The 15,474-nt window shown below is 36.5% G+C and overlaps 1 protein-coding gene across 1 annotated transcript; it reads right to left on the reverse strand.

The window, feature by feature from the left end:
* Positions 1-13,223, reverse strand: LOC100375389 (adenosylhomocysteinase-like). The gene is made up of 8 exons (XM_002739178.3): positions 13,095-13,223; positions 10,112-10,355; positions 8,396-8,624; positions 8,066-8,262; positions 2,601-2,724; positions 2,073-2,275; positions 936-1,130; positions 1-601 (listed from the first exon to the last, which is right to left on the reverse strand). The coding sequence occupies exons 2-8, from the start codon at positions 10,325-10,327 to the stop codon at positions 470-472; spliced, it is 1,296 nt and encodes a 431-aa protein (XP_002739224.1). The 5' UTR covers positions 10,328-10,355; positions 13,095-13,223; the 3' UTR covers positions 1-469.
* Between the last annotated feature and the right edge of the window lie 2,251 nt (positions 13,224-15,474).

Below are 15,474 nucleotides of genomic sequence, written 5' to 3' on the forward strand. Positions count from 1 at the left end.
TTCATTACAGATAGTCCAGCTTTATTCACACAAGCAGTCATCCGAGCTGCACCGTTCTCTCATTCTTCTCTTACAAAGGTTACAAACTCCCTATATTAAAAGTCAAGTCTCTAAGGCGTGGCGGAGTAAACTTGCGATCAGCCAATCGCTGCAGTCGCTGGCACGACCACGTGATTAACAGGGATGTGTCTCACGGTTAAAGCCTTGCAAAGTTGCCACTATTAAATACAATAAGTAAACAATCTATTTATCAAATTCCTGTTATATATGTTTATAATCTCCTTCCTAAACATGCAAGTTGTTGATTCTAAACAATAGTCTAACGACGTGTGAACCGAATGTGCGAACGTGAAGTCGCTATCATAACAGTACATTCTAAAGATGATCACACACGCCTCCGATTATAGCATTATCTTTAAATTTTAGGAATACATGTATTATCAATATGTTAATTATGTTTTAATAGATGTTAGTATCGATAATGATTGGGTTTATATGGGCCATTTTGTGGTATTCCAAGATACTCCGCTTGTTCAACAGTCAAATGCGTTAATTTTATCCCTAGTTTTTCCAGGTGAGAGAAGGCCACTTCTTCATCACGCTGGAAAAGAAAGATAATCAGATAAAAATGACGAAACAATTTGCAAGTATTGAAAACAAGTATTGCATCAATATTATTAATTATTATTACGTGTATAAAGCGCACTGTCATTGTGATAAAACACAGACTTATCGCTTAACTTTGAAATTCAATTCAAATATTGAATGTGGAAATAAGTATTTTTCAGTTTTTCAAGGAAATAATTATTGTCTTTTACCCAAAATCAAAAGACCATTAAGATGTCGATTGTTCAGATAAGTCGGCAGGTAGAACAAAGCAACCCAGAATCGTTCTCCTCACATAAATACACTGACTCCAGATAAATTACGCTTACCTTCTTGGGCAGTGAATGAACACCGATAGAGTACTTTGCTTTGTTGTTGAACAATTCAATCTGTGCTAACACTTGTGCTGCGAACACGTTTGACATTACAAAGCTAGGACAACCAGATGCACATGCTAAGTTAACAGGACTACCAGCACCAAGGAATAATATATGACGTCCATTCGATAACGTGTATCTGCTAACCTGTGATTGGTTAGAATATATACATATTTATGTCTCATCAAAATGCTGTCGTCATGGTTTTTTTCAAATAATAATCTAACAATCTGATGACAATACTCCTGCGTGTTAAAAGCATTGGATGCATGAAGTTAACACATGTGATTATATTAGAGCAAATACAACATTTGAACAAATATAACTGCTAACAATGATCATGGTGGCTCAATGTAGCTATGGTTTTACAATTATAAACATTTAATGAAAATAATGACCATACTTGATATTTGTTCATATATCTGGTCAGCAACAACAACAAAAGTTTAGCACCAGTTGCATGTCCCTATCTGCAACAGTACTTATAGTTATATAGATATTATAGTTATGAATAATAGTCACAATATGATATGATATATCATATCACAATTAATTAAATTAAAAAGCTTTGTGCATTAATCCATCTATGTATCATGTTTCACTACAATCATCAATCCATCTATGTATCACGTTTCATTAAAATCTGTTGATCGGTTCTTGAGAAACGTGAAAATGCTTAAAATTTGCTAATTAATATGTAAATTAGGTGATTAATATGCACAGATGTTTGCCCAAAACTAGTTAGGTCTGTGCATAGTCCTAGAGCATCTTTGTACCAAGTGCCATTGAAATGTAATAATTTGTACTTTAAATATCACTGGAGAAGCCAAAAATGTACTAATCATGCAAATAAGGCGATTAATATGCATGCTAAATCTCATTCAGTCTGCGCATTGTCCCAGGGCATCTATGTACCGAGTTTCATCAAAAACACCTAGAATATTTTATTTGCATGGTAAAGATGAATACAATTTGGCTTACAGTTTTTGAATAAATAATGTTGTTTATAAATATTTGTCACAGTATATTACATAGTATAACAGTCCTTACAAAACTATATCAAATATGGTGTTCTTTAACAATACTAACCCCAGCTTTGATACGGTCTGTGGTTGCATTCTCATTCAACCAATCACAGTCAATCTCATGTCTAAAATGTCCCATATTACAAACTATCGCATCCTCACGCATATTTAAAAAATGATTTGAAGTCAGGATTTTTCTGCCGCCGGTTGCTGTCACAAACACCTGTCCTTCTTTGCATGCCTCGATGAGTGTGGTCACTTCATAGCCTACAAAAAATCAGATAATGTCACATGACCAAATGTCAGAATTGGAAAATTTTACATTTTTCACCTGTGCTAGGAGGACATTTTGCTTCAATTGTACACAATTATCATAACACAGTGACCTTTAATAATGTTAATAAATAAGCTAGAAACCGATTGAGTCATAAAAGTATTTAGTTGGATATGATTTTCTGTGGTCTAAAAAATAATGCCACACTAGTAACAAAAATCAGAAAAGAGGTGAAATTATTTTGAAAAACCTTAATAAATGAAGATAGACTGTCGTAAAGAGGGTTGAAAGGTCGCTGTGATCAAATAATAGAACCACCTTCCATTGAAGCCTGGAGTGCGTTAATAGGATCCACTTCTGTGATAATTACTCTTGATCCAAACATTTTAAACGCACTGGCACATCCTTTCCCAACGTCACCAAATCCAGACACAACCACTACCTTAAATAAAAAAAAAAATTAAGAATTGACACATTCCCTATTGCAATGATGGGGAATGTTATTTGACACAAATAGGTAAGATTACTGTAATTGAATTGTTGTAATATTGTTACGTTGCATAATATATACAATCAAATTAGATATGCAAATTACTGGTCATGTGACCAGGTAAATTGTTTCTAAATGAATTGTCTAGTGCATGGTCAGTGATTGAGTGTGAATGATACACTAATCTAGTAACACAAATCATCTTTATTAAATGGCTTTTATTTGTTTGTGTTTAATGCATAAATGCAGGATCATGGGTACTTTTTTTCTTACTCGGACTGTCTTGTCTTGATAGTGTTGAAATTTCGGAGCTTTGTCAATGATGGAACATACCCCCAAAACGATTTTAAAATATAGGGAATTTGAAACCGAAATTGTCATCTAACTGTAAGGCCGTCGCTGATTGGCTGCTGAGCTGGAATGACAATTTTTGGTTCCAAATACCCCGGGAAAGTGTTCTATGTTCTTGTGTAATTAGGTTTTCGTTTTTAAGGGATTGTTCCATACAAAAACGACGAATTCGACCGAATTCTGAAGAGTTCTGAAATATGATTGCATGGATGGGCAGACAAAGTTGAAATTGAAAGAATAAGGTTTGAAACTACCAATTAAATAGCAAATACTGCATTTGTCAAATTTAAGTATGTAATCGTATTACTGGAATTTAGATTACACTATTTCGAAGATATGACAAAAAATTCCCAGTACACTCATATTCATATGCAATATGAACACATTTTAGTTGCATACATTTAATTGTTCTGGTACGTCCCACCATTGCCATGGCTTATTTGTAAATAATTTGTTTCTAGCGTATGCCCTCGCATACCTGTAGGCACCATTGCTATGTTTGCTTCCTGAAGGTCCTGAACTGCCAGTTCATTGGCTGATATATACTACTTTCTTTGTATGTTCGCTTAAGAGGTAGCTTCTTCAACTTCAATATCCTTGCTACTGTCTTTTTTAACCTATACCAGTCAGAGTAGTGCTTGATCAACTTATTTGTGGGGTCTATAGTCTTGCTTGTAGATACTACATGCACTGCTGCAGTATGTCCTACTTCAGGGTCTTCTTGAAGCAATCTTCCTCTTGAACAAACATCAACTGGATTGTCTTTGGTACCATCATATCCCTACTGGTTGTGAGCCTCCATAAATCACAGCTGTACAGTTAACAACAAAAGTATGAAACCTTGTTTGTCAGTCCAAAAATAGGACTTTCCAACTGTCAAATCCATTTCCTGTTTCAGTAGTCTGTCCACGTGAACTGCTACAGTGACTGCTGTCTACACCATGTCCAAAAAGTTGGTTTATTGTTCAGGCATTTACCCCAATTTCTCTCACATACGACACCACATGGTCAGCCAGCTGGCGTCTGGTTGTCCATCTGGGTCATATGTTTGGGCTGATTGCATAAAATGTTCAGAATATATCAGTATGTCTGATTGGCTTGAGAGATGCCCACATGACCACACCATGGGCAAAGTCAAATCTGGACATCACAGACTTTCTGAGTCCCAGCTCCGTGCCCTTTCTAGTGTGGGCAAAACTTGTGAGCAGGTTGCCACATCCTTGGGGAGCACTGTACAATGGGTTTTGAAGTGGGCCAAGCATCACAAGCAAGGTGCAGGCCTTGAAGATAAGCCCCGATCTGGACGGCCTTGTGTGCTCACTGCCAGAACCAGCGACATCATCAGGAGGGCCAAAGGCATAAGACAGTCATGCAAGCAGTTGAGTCGCAGACTAAAAGGCTCTAAGAGCACTGCTATTTGACCCAGAAAATTGGTTTGAGGGCATACAAGAGGTCCAAAATACCACGACTGACAGAGATCCAGAAGAGGCTGTCTTTTGCTAGGAAGTATGCCAGCTTGACCCCAGAGTACTGGGAGAACTGGATTTTCTCTGATGAGTTTCTCTGATGATTTCCCCTAGTATTTGTTTACGACGCCCAACAGTCAAAATGACCGGGTATACACCGATAGTCCAGAGAAAGTGCCTCTTTCTGAGCAGGTGAAGTTGAGTGCCATTGGCTGTCTGAGCTTCACGTAGTGCCACAGTGCCGCAGTAAACGCTCGCTACTATCTGCAGGAGATACTGGAACCGACACGGGTGCCCTTCATGAGCAGAAAGAAGCGGAGTGGTCCTGTCACCAGCCAGAAGATGTACAAACAAAGCTCGGACATGGTGTTCATGCAGGATGGTGCATATGCTCATACCGCCTGTGTTAGTCAGGAGTGGTGTTCCAGGAAACTTCCTGGCTCCCTCTGTAATGATGAATGGCCCCCAACTTACCAGATTTGAATCCAATTGAGAATTGTGGGGGGATACTGAATGACAGAATCTTCAGCAGCCGACTCCCTATGTCCATGAAGCAACTAAATGCAAGGGCAGTAAAGAATTGGGAGAACATCAAGCCATCGGTTCTCAAGGACTTGGTGCACTCTGTGTCTGAGCAGCTCAAATCTGTTATTAACATGAAAGGAGGATTCAGTGGATGTTAATTTATGGTATTCTATCAGCATGTGTTTGTTTTATTGATTGCTAATCAACATGAACCAACTTTTGGGACACTGTGTACTCCATGCGGGGTATTGGAATCTGTTTAAGGGGGTGCAAATACGGCACAATGTATTCAACCATTCTGACATGGGATACCATGCCATATCCAGACTCACTAGCATCAAAGAAGTAATGTAATTGGATAATTTCATGTTCACAAAAGTCAAAGTACGTATCGTACATTGCTAATCAATTTTGCGAGCTAGCCCACCTTGCTTGCATATTTATATTAAATCCGTAGACAAGATTTTTATATTGTCTATTTTTGGTACTGACTTTAACATCAACATAGAAGCTGTTACATGTCGTGTTCTTAACATCATGGGTATCATCAACTGAAGGTGTAATTGACACAACTAGGGGAGGCTGTTGCCACAAAGATGTGTACAATCATACAGTATTCATTTAGAGGTGCATCAATATTACCATTGGGTCACCACAGGAAATGCTGGAAATTTACTTCTTTAGGCACTCTCACATCAAGCACATTTCTTGTTGGAACTCTTTTTCTGAGGGTGTATTTACCATGCTTTGGGACCATTTCCGCATAACCGTATTTTACACGGAATCTTCAGGTTTGTCATTTGTGATGCTTTCATTGAATTCATGGTTGAAATGGTCAGTCAACTACAGGTCCACCTTGAGTCCAACAAATTCTGCTTCAGACTCACATCTGTTGGTTCACCAGCCCCTGCCAGACATCCATCTAGTGTGAACTGCAAAGGAGGCATATCGTCACTGCAAATGACTTTTCATGGTTCAAAGGCTGGTATGTCTTCTTGAGTGTATGCAACTAGTAGTTTAATGCGTAGGTGCATAGGTTCAGCTTTATTTTCTTGCCACCAGCATTTATTTGCTGTTGCCCTCTCTCAGTTCAGAAAACAGTATCGCTGCTATTATCTAGGAATGTATAGGTCTTCATACTAGCTGCAGTTGCCCTACATCTCTGATAACTGGTTTTCGCGCAATTTTAATGGACTTTGACGCTTGGCAGTCTACATCGACCATTCCCGATGTTGTCAACATTCCTTTTTTTACTCTTAAGACCTTTATAGTGTAATACTGTAGAGTGCATACTACCACACTTGGTGCAAGTCAGCTTGTCCTTGCAGTCTTTGAAAAGATGTTTTGCACTTCTGATACAACCATAGCATAATCCTTCCCATACTCATTCTCAAGCATTTTACTGGCTCTCACCTTACCTTCCTTTCCATACAACTGCTCACCATTTGTTTGGGTTCAATTTCTGTGTACTGTCCTAAACAAATACAACCTATCATCAGGATCTTCAGTGTTGAACTCAATCCCATGCTTGAACATGCAAATCAACGCTTTGCAGTTTAATGGGTCACCTCTGAATGACTTTTTTTATGGTAGTGCAGCGCATTTGTTGGCTATGACTGACACAGCCGTTTTATCACTAGAACTACCTGTACCATCACTGTACCATAGTAGCACTGGTAGCTGGTTCCCTTCTTAAAGGTGTACTTCTACCCTACATGTATGGTATACTGGTTCTTGGTGTGACTTGGTTCACTTCATGTGTTCAGATATTATGATATTTCTAGCAGTGTACCTTTTCTCACTTTGTTGCAATATACTTTGATTGCGTAGGTCTGTGTGACTATAAGATGTGGTAGGACTACTTTCCTGTTTAATTTCTCCACTTAAGGTAGCTTTGGATTGAAATAATGCTTGTAATCTAGACAGCCTTGCAACACTATTTTCGCAATAGTCAATCTGTTTATACGTTTCGACAATGGCATTTTTGTTAAGCAGACCCTTATTTTTATTTTCAGTATTTTCTGTGGTGTTGAATGTCATACAACTGGTTCTCTAGTTTTATGTGTAGCGCTGCTTCACGTTGTTTCAGTAACCTGTCTTGCTCCTTTACAGCATGACGCTATATTATAATAGTTTTTTGGCTTCTGCACTCTGTACACCATAAATAGATAATATTTCACTAGTGGACAGTAAATGCTATCTATCGAAGAATTTAAAGCGAACAATGAATGATCGACTGTCAAAAATGATTAAAATCATTTCTTTCATCAAGGACATATACACACGCTGTGACCTTTTGCACCAAACAATAAACAAGCAACCGGCATAGATGAATGATGAAAGAAAGCCGTATTCAGTTCTACAAGGCATTCACATCACAGACAAATTATGCTAATCACAGTCAGTATATCTGTAACACGGTACACGGTAAACAATGCTGTCCAGACAACATTCATCTTGCGCTCAATGCCACGTAATCCAGTTCCCATGAAAATGTAGAATTTTACTCGGTAAAAGCAGAAATTAGGTTTTACTATATCTGGGCACCGAGAGTGATAACAGCGAAATTCCTGGTGTCTGCATGGGGTTCACAATAGTTTTCGACAGAACTCAATCGTACAACAGCTTCTTCCTATCATGCGTTTTTGACCCCGACCACAGTTCCAACGCATTCAAGCACACACACAAGCCAGCAAACGTAGCTATTTTAGCAGGAATCGTACAGGTGTAATGCAACTCGTTAACTTTCACAAGTATTTTCAAAACAATTCCTAATATAAGTCCGTTAAAACTAGTATGGTCTCCAATTTGCCGTATATCTCTAATGTCTAGGGGTCAAATGTCATCCTACTACTAAAACTAAGGAGTAACTCTCACTTAGAGGCGCTACACATATAAACTGAAATAAGTTATTAATTTAATACTATCACACCAAATGGCGTCTACAATACCTTTCCAGCAAGCATGACATCAGTAGCCCTTCGTATGCCGTCTATCACTGACTCTCTGCACCCGTAAATTTTTTCAAACTTTGCTTTCACAGCCGAAGAATTCACATTGATGCATGGTGTCTTCAATTCTCGAGCATTAAACATTTTAGTTAAGATAATCTCACCACTTGATGTTTCCTCGGTAATTCCAATTATTCCTGTAGAATAAATATAATAATAAGTACGAAAAACTATCGGTATCTCAACTTTAGAACATGTTATTTCATGAAAAAATTCATCGAGAAATAATTTCATTATTAATTTTTTTTGTGTTTTTTAATTGCACTGTACCTGATAAGTACTGCGGATATTTGTGATACACTAACTGTGTGAGATTACAACCATCGTCTAAAATCATGTTAAGTGCCTGGCCATCTTGAAAGACCAGAGTCTGTTGCATACACCATACAAATTCTTCATCCGTCTCACCCTTCCATGCATAAATAGGAATGCCACATTTCACTAGTTCCGCTGCCACATGGTCTTGAGTTGAAAAGATGTTACTGCTGCACCACTGTACCTATTTGTACAAGAGTGTTCTTAAATCGATATTTCATTCGGAATCGAATAGAGGTTGACACTATTAATTAATAAATAACATTGTAAATATCACAATAACTAGCCACTTTTACCTTAGACGCCTAATGTTATGTTACATATTTCAATGCAAGAACATAAAATTTATTTTCTTTTGAAATGTCTTTACATTGTAGTAATTTTAAAAGAATTATGTGGTTGGGTGATACAATTCAGGGTCAGAAAGTCAACAGCAACATCTGGGAATGTGCCAGAAAGAGCAACAACCAGTGCATTGGGATTGGCTAGCTACTTTGCATGCGAAATTTGACAGGTGCCAATAGTGGGCGGTTTCATAGCACTCCCTTTCGACAATTAATGCGGAACATATTGCTTGAACAATCACAAACAAAAGTAACAATATTTTCAATTATTTAAGTGTACATTGTATTTTGTCATTGTCGCCATAACCAGTGATTATCGGCAAACCAATCACAAGAGGTAATCAAAGAAGGCTTAGAAAGAAAACCCGTGTGCTAAGGTATTGGAGACATGTACAAGTACAACTATAAAATTATACTGCATTTACTATATTAGAAGCACATCTTCATTATACATAAAGCATTGTCTTTATTGCATGAAAAATCATTGAATATGTCTTATTTTGACATTTATATTTACAGTAGGTACATGTGCTTCTAATAGAGCAAATGATTTGAATATTTAATAAAATGGTAACCATATATGATGACTTAATATTTTGGTTACATATCTTGACAGACAACAAAATTATAGCATTGATTGCTTGTCCCTACCTGCAACAGTACTTAGTACATTACAGTTATGCATATTGAGAAACACACATGAAACTAATAACAGGTAACTAATAAGCATGGATTTCAACCCTGAGGTAATCAGATCTGTGGATTATCTAAAAGCACCTATGTACATTAAAATTTGATCAGTAGTGAGAACAAAGTTCAACTTTAAACTGAACATGTATATTGCTTGTCCCTAAGCATCTACATGTGTATGTACCAAGTTTCATTAAATCTGATGAGTGATTGAGATATTGGTAGAAAAGTTAAATTTGGCCAATTTATTTGCAAATTTGGTAATTAATATACACGTATTTCAACCAAAAAGTAATCAGATTTGTGCATTATCCAAAAGCATCTATATACTATGTTTTATTGAAATCTGTTTAATGGTTCTTGATAAAAAGAGAAAATATTTCCATTTAATATGTAAATTAGGTAAATAATATGCACAGGGTTTCAACCAAAACTAACCAGTATTTAGCATTATCCCAGACGATCTATGATCTAAGTTTCATTGAGATTTGTTCAATGGTATATGATAAAAATACAAATGCTTAAAATTTGCTAATTAATATGCAAATTATACAGTTGCTCAGGTATTGAAAACACATAGAAAAAAAGGCATTTAAATATTATTAGAATATTAGAAACCAGAATTAAAAGGACAAACCTTAGCACCGAGTACAAGCAGTGTCTCTATAAGCACAGCTGTTTCTTTAGTAACATGTAAACACCCAGCAATTCTAGCACCGTCTAGTGGTTTACTCGTTCCATACTTCTCTCTCATTTTTAGTAATCCTGGCATTTCATTCTCGGCTAAAGAGATGACCATTCTTCCGGCCTCTGCTAGATTAATGTCTGCTATCTTATGAGCTGGTTTGGACATCTTGATTGTGTGGTATATTGCCTTTAATCTGTTAATGGACGAAGCAGAGACACGTATTGTGTTACACATATTTAGTACTGTGAAACATGTTGAAAAAGCGACATGCAATTTTAGCGAATAGACGTAAAATGACGTGATAGCGAAATGTTGATTTAGCAAATCGCTCTTGTCATTGTTGATTTCCTCTTTTCACAATACTTGTCTGTCGCGCGCCAAAACAAATGCGCAGTTATCACCTTCATAAAAACAAAGAAACTGTCACGTGGAATTTTATTCTGTTCGCAATGATAACAAAACTGATTCAACAGGGATTTGAAAAGCGGGTACCGTTGCTGCGTTACATCCAGTACATTGACCTTTTATATTGGGACTCAAAAATTACTAAATACTACTAATTTCCGTAATAATATATCAGTATCACTTCATTTATTTATTTTCATTGAAATAATGACCACAATGAATACGTGTATTTTTTGTGTGTGTTAATTTACTTTTCAATAAAGTGTATCTATCATGTCAGTACGTTTTTTTTTTTGTGTTGTTTACAAAGTGTGTGTGGAGAAAAAAGACGTTGTTTGGCGGCCATTTTGAATTTATAATAAAGTCTTTAGCTAAATTCACGAAAAAAAACATGCTCGCGAAAAAGACATGTTTTACAGTATGTGGTAGCAAGAGTTACAAAGAAATATAAATTCAATTGCCTAAATGTTTATAGCCAAACTTATTGTGTTATATATTTTTTGATAGGTTGAAACCAAATTTCTATAACAATGAGTCACTGGTGTATGTGAGGTTATTACGAGGATACCTCAAAGTATGGACGAAGACAGTACATCGGCAGTATCGACCGACGGTGTCCTGTCTGAGTGCATACTTTGAGGTATTCATGGGAATGCCGAAATCCAAAATTTTATAACAGAATCAGCGAACTTCTTTGTGTGGAGTCTGGTCGAACTCTGGTGGCAGCCATGTTTGTTTGTATTATTAGAGGACGCCTACGTGCGTAATCATTCCATATTTAGAATTCGCATTTCCTTATATGGTTGGATGAAAATACCCCGTAAAATACCGCAAAATTATGGCACGCTGTAACTTATGGCGTTACGGTGACAGATGTATAATAATTAATATTATCATTACCCAAATACTCAACTGTTACTAAGAGTATTACTCTAAATTCAGTAATTTAAAGTGTAAACAATTTTTTGTGTCAGTAAAATTTGCCCCTCAAAATGCAGGAAATAGCGTTTCAGAGGGTCTAGATTTCAAAATTGTTCTAGGGGGAGCATGCCCCGGACCCCCTAGTATAGTCGCGCCAATGGCTGTTTTCACCAGATATTTGACTCTCGTTTCAAAGCAGCTTTCACAGAGCCTGCCACAAGTAGAGAACGTTATGTGACGTAGGGTTAACAGGAAAAATACGTAATAATATACATGTATGGAAAAATTGTCTAGTAATACTAATCATATAACGGTATATATATGCAAAACAAAACAGTGATTCAGTCACTTCAGGTTAATTAGCAGTGAAAAGATAGATTTAGTACATTTTTATTTATATACTAACATTACTGTATTTTAAATAGCATCAACATTTGAGGGAATGTACATACACAATAAATATGAATTTATTATCGGTGATAATATTATACATTTACATATGTAACACTAGTGAAAAATATGATGAAAGATACAAATATCTGCATGGTTAAAGGGCCATGGTCACTGTGTCCTCTCCGATGTGGAACTCATAGCGATGTACACAAGGCATTGTTCGCTTACATTAGTATATGAAATTCAAAGACGTGATGAATGGCGACAATCGTCCTTTAATTTGATAAACTGAAAATACTAACCATAGAAAGTCGCCATCACAAACATTAGAATTTCTGCACATAAATGTTCAGTTAAAAAGAAAAGATGTGTAAATTGTTGACAATATAATGAATATTTCATTATTTTATTTTAATTCTGGTAGACTCAACTGGTATATAATTGTATACCCTGTATGTCAGTTTATAATAATAATGCAATTTATATATAATAATGTGAGATATTTTTAGGCAAATATTTAAATATTCACATATTAAAATCATGTAGGAGAAAATGTAACAATCACAAATTTGAATGAATATGATTAGTAGTAAGATCATAGACAGCCTATGGTAGGATGTGTAAAATAATATAAAATATACAATAAGTATACAATTTGTTATTACGATAACATAACGTTGAGGGTTTAAGGGGTGACCATTTGAATCATTGGGGCGGAAGATTTATTGAGAGAGAAAAAAATAAAATTGTACAGATGAAACACCGCAAAAACTATATCGCACTGTTTACATGCACTATCCCCCCTGATTTCAAATGATTGCCCCGTAACGGGATCACAGAGGCCTGGCGATATATTCGTGTCAATTACCTGTACTTCTATGGGGACTCTGAAACCCCAGAAATCACTAATACTTTTTTCCGGCCGATCAGCCTGCACTAGTATTAGTAAATTTCCGAGTTTTAATGACATATGCTAGCTTCACATTACCAAACTGTTTTCACTCTAAAATTTCTATTATTTTGAGCACGATTAAGGTCCGGTACCGGGGCATAGTCGTTTCGCCCCATAGACGTCCATGACACAAATAGATCGTCAGGTCCCTGTGATACAGTCGGAACTCTACTAGCCATACGTATGCAAGCCCCTAAAACCTCGTAGTGTACTCTGAATGTCCGCATTTTATATTCAACTGCACAATTTATAACGACTCACCCTAAATGTCTGGTTCACTACGACCCAAGTCCTACCCAGCTGGAAGTCAGAAAGATCTTGAAGTTCGGCCACACCTCAATTTCAACAAATATATCTCTGCCACCACGCGATTTTATGCTTGTCGTTGATTGGTCGATGCGTGACAGTGGTACGAGGGGCGTTCAATAAGTAATGCGCCTGACCCACTTTCAGTTGTTTGATCTAGATTAAATGTTGCATGTGTAATGATTTACATCTCTATGGTTATGTTGTAAACAGCTGTGAACTAATTGTGGTTTCTGATTTACAGGTGTTTGAACTGAGTCAGGTGTGAAATGGAGCCAGTTGAGTGTCGCGCAGTGATCCGGTTTTTGTATTTGAAAGGACGCACACCAAATGTGACTTTTGATGAAATGAAAGAAACTTATGGTGATGATGCCCCATCATATGACCTTGTAAAACGCTGGCATCGTGAATTCAAATATGGCCGGAAGTCTGTGGAAACAACTCCCAGACCTGGTCGTCCCTCTTCTGCGGTTGTCCAAAAAAAAACGGAACCGGAACCGGAACGTGAAATTAAAAATATTTGGAAGCAACAAGGACGTCACAGGACTTAAGTGTAACACATCGACCCAAGAAGTGCGCCCTCAAGCGGAAACATCGTTAACATGCGCTTTCTGCCTATTATTTCATCCACATTATTAGAATGAGTGTACACACAACTACAAATGGCGATTATAATAAAATAAATAATATTAATAATATACAAACTTAGTCCATTAATTCAATATCAGTTATATTAAACAACCCGTTTGTCGAATCGTGTGACTGTAGAATTGTTAATGAGATTCATCGCGCGTAAAACGGATTGCACATGTATGAAATTAAGTCCTAGCGGTTTAGAAAGATCATTAACACATTTCCAAAATTCCCATATTATGTTACATTATATAACACCTTACTATACGGTACGTTTTGTTATTTTTCCATTGGACAAACACTTATTTAAAAGCAAAGATCTACGTTTGTGGATTTCACAGTACTTGTTTTCATAATAATAATAATAACTTTATTACATTACCGAACCATCCTTGGGTTCAGTATGGTAAATAAAAGACAAATACAAAAAGTAAAACAATGAATTACAGTAATAAGCTAAAATAAAGATAATAAAATAGCTGAAAGACTATAATAAATACAAATAAGATAGATAAAACTAGAATAAAGCTTAAATAAGTGTAGTAGTAGTAAGTATAGTAAACAAAAGACGAATCTAATACAAAACAATAAAACAATGCAATACAGTAATGGGCTCAAATAAATATAAAAATATTCGTTGCATAACAAGCTATAATTGCTGACTCTTCGGGATTACATAATAATAACTTCAGACGATGTTTCGGATTTGCTTTTGTGTGTTTGCGACAGATGTGGTTTTGTGCGTCAATAGAAAAGGTGTTTTCTCGACTTGTATATGCCTTTCCACGTTTTTTTTCCAATCCCTAGGTGGAGTATGCCAATTTTAGTGTATTACAGCAAGTCTCAGAAATATTGGGGCAACCAATTTGCAAACTCGCTAGCGAATTGGTTAACTGCTTTGGTTTTGACTAAACAGTTGGCTTTCGAAAATCACTGGCGCCGACTCGTGGTCGCGTCCACTCTGGGCGAGTCTATATTGATTTTCGAAAGCCAACTGTTCAAAACCAAAGCAGTTAGCCAATTCGCTAGCGAGTTTGCAAATTGACTGCCCCCAATACTTCTGAGACTTGCTGTAAAACCTATTAATAAAAAGTATTCCCACTGTTTACCCCCCCCCGTGCCGAAAATGTCCACAATATAAATAAAGCCCAGATCATAGAATTGAGTCTACCTTGTATTGTTGCATATAATTCATAGTAGGGAAGAATATTCATATTGTGTCAGTCCATTCGTTTTGCAACTCTATATAGAAAGTGGCATGTTAAATACAAGAGCTGTCGGTAAAAAGTTATGTTTGAATTAGCGCTCCTCGCACTGATCAAAAGTAGAAATCTAAGTTGGGTTTTATTTACATGGATGTTAATTATCGGACATACTATTTGACACATGTTAAATTGATCGGATTTCGTCACATTGGTATATTAGCTTAATTGCTACAAATCAGTGGAACACTCCATATAATAATTATAAAGAATAAAGTACTTTAACCTACCCTAAAGGATAAATATATTGCTAACAAAGTTACAACCTTCCCGGTCTTTAAAACATACATCCAGAGACCAAAGCCCAGTCAATGTGACTCGAACAAAGCAATGTAGCAAAGTACTAGTAACAGCCTTTACATTAAGCAAAACGATAATCGTTTACTATACATTAGTCTGAGTATGTGCAATGATTTATATGCAAAGACAAACACAACTAT

The sequence above is a fragment of the Saccoglossus kowalevskii genome, chromosome 2 (assembly GCF_978046115.1).
Source record: "Saccoglossus kowalevskii chromosome 2, keSacKowa6.1, whole genome shotgun sequence".
In the NCBI taxonomy this organism is placed as follows: domain Eukaryota; kingdom Metazoa; phylum Hemichordata; class Enteropneusta; family Harrimaniidae; genus Saccoglossus; species Saccoglossus kowalevskii.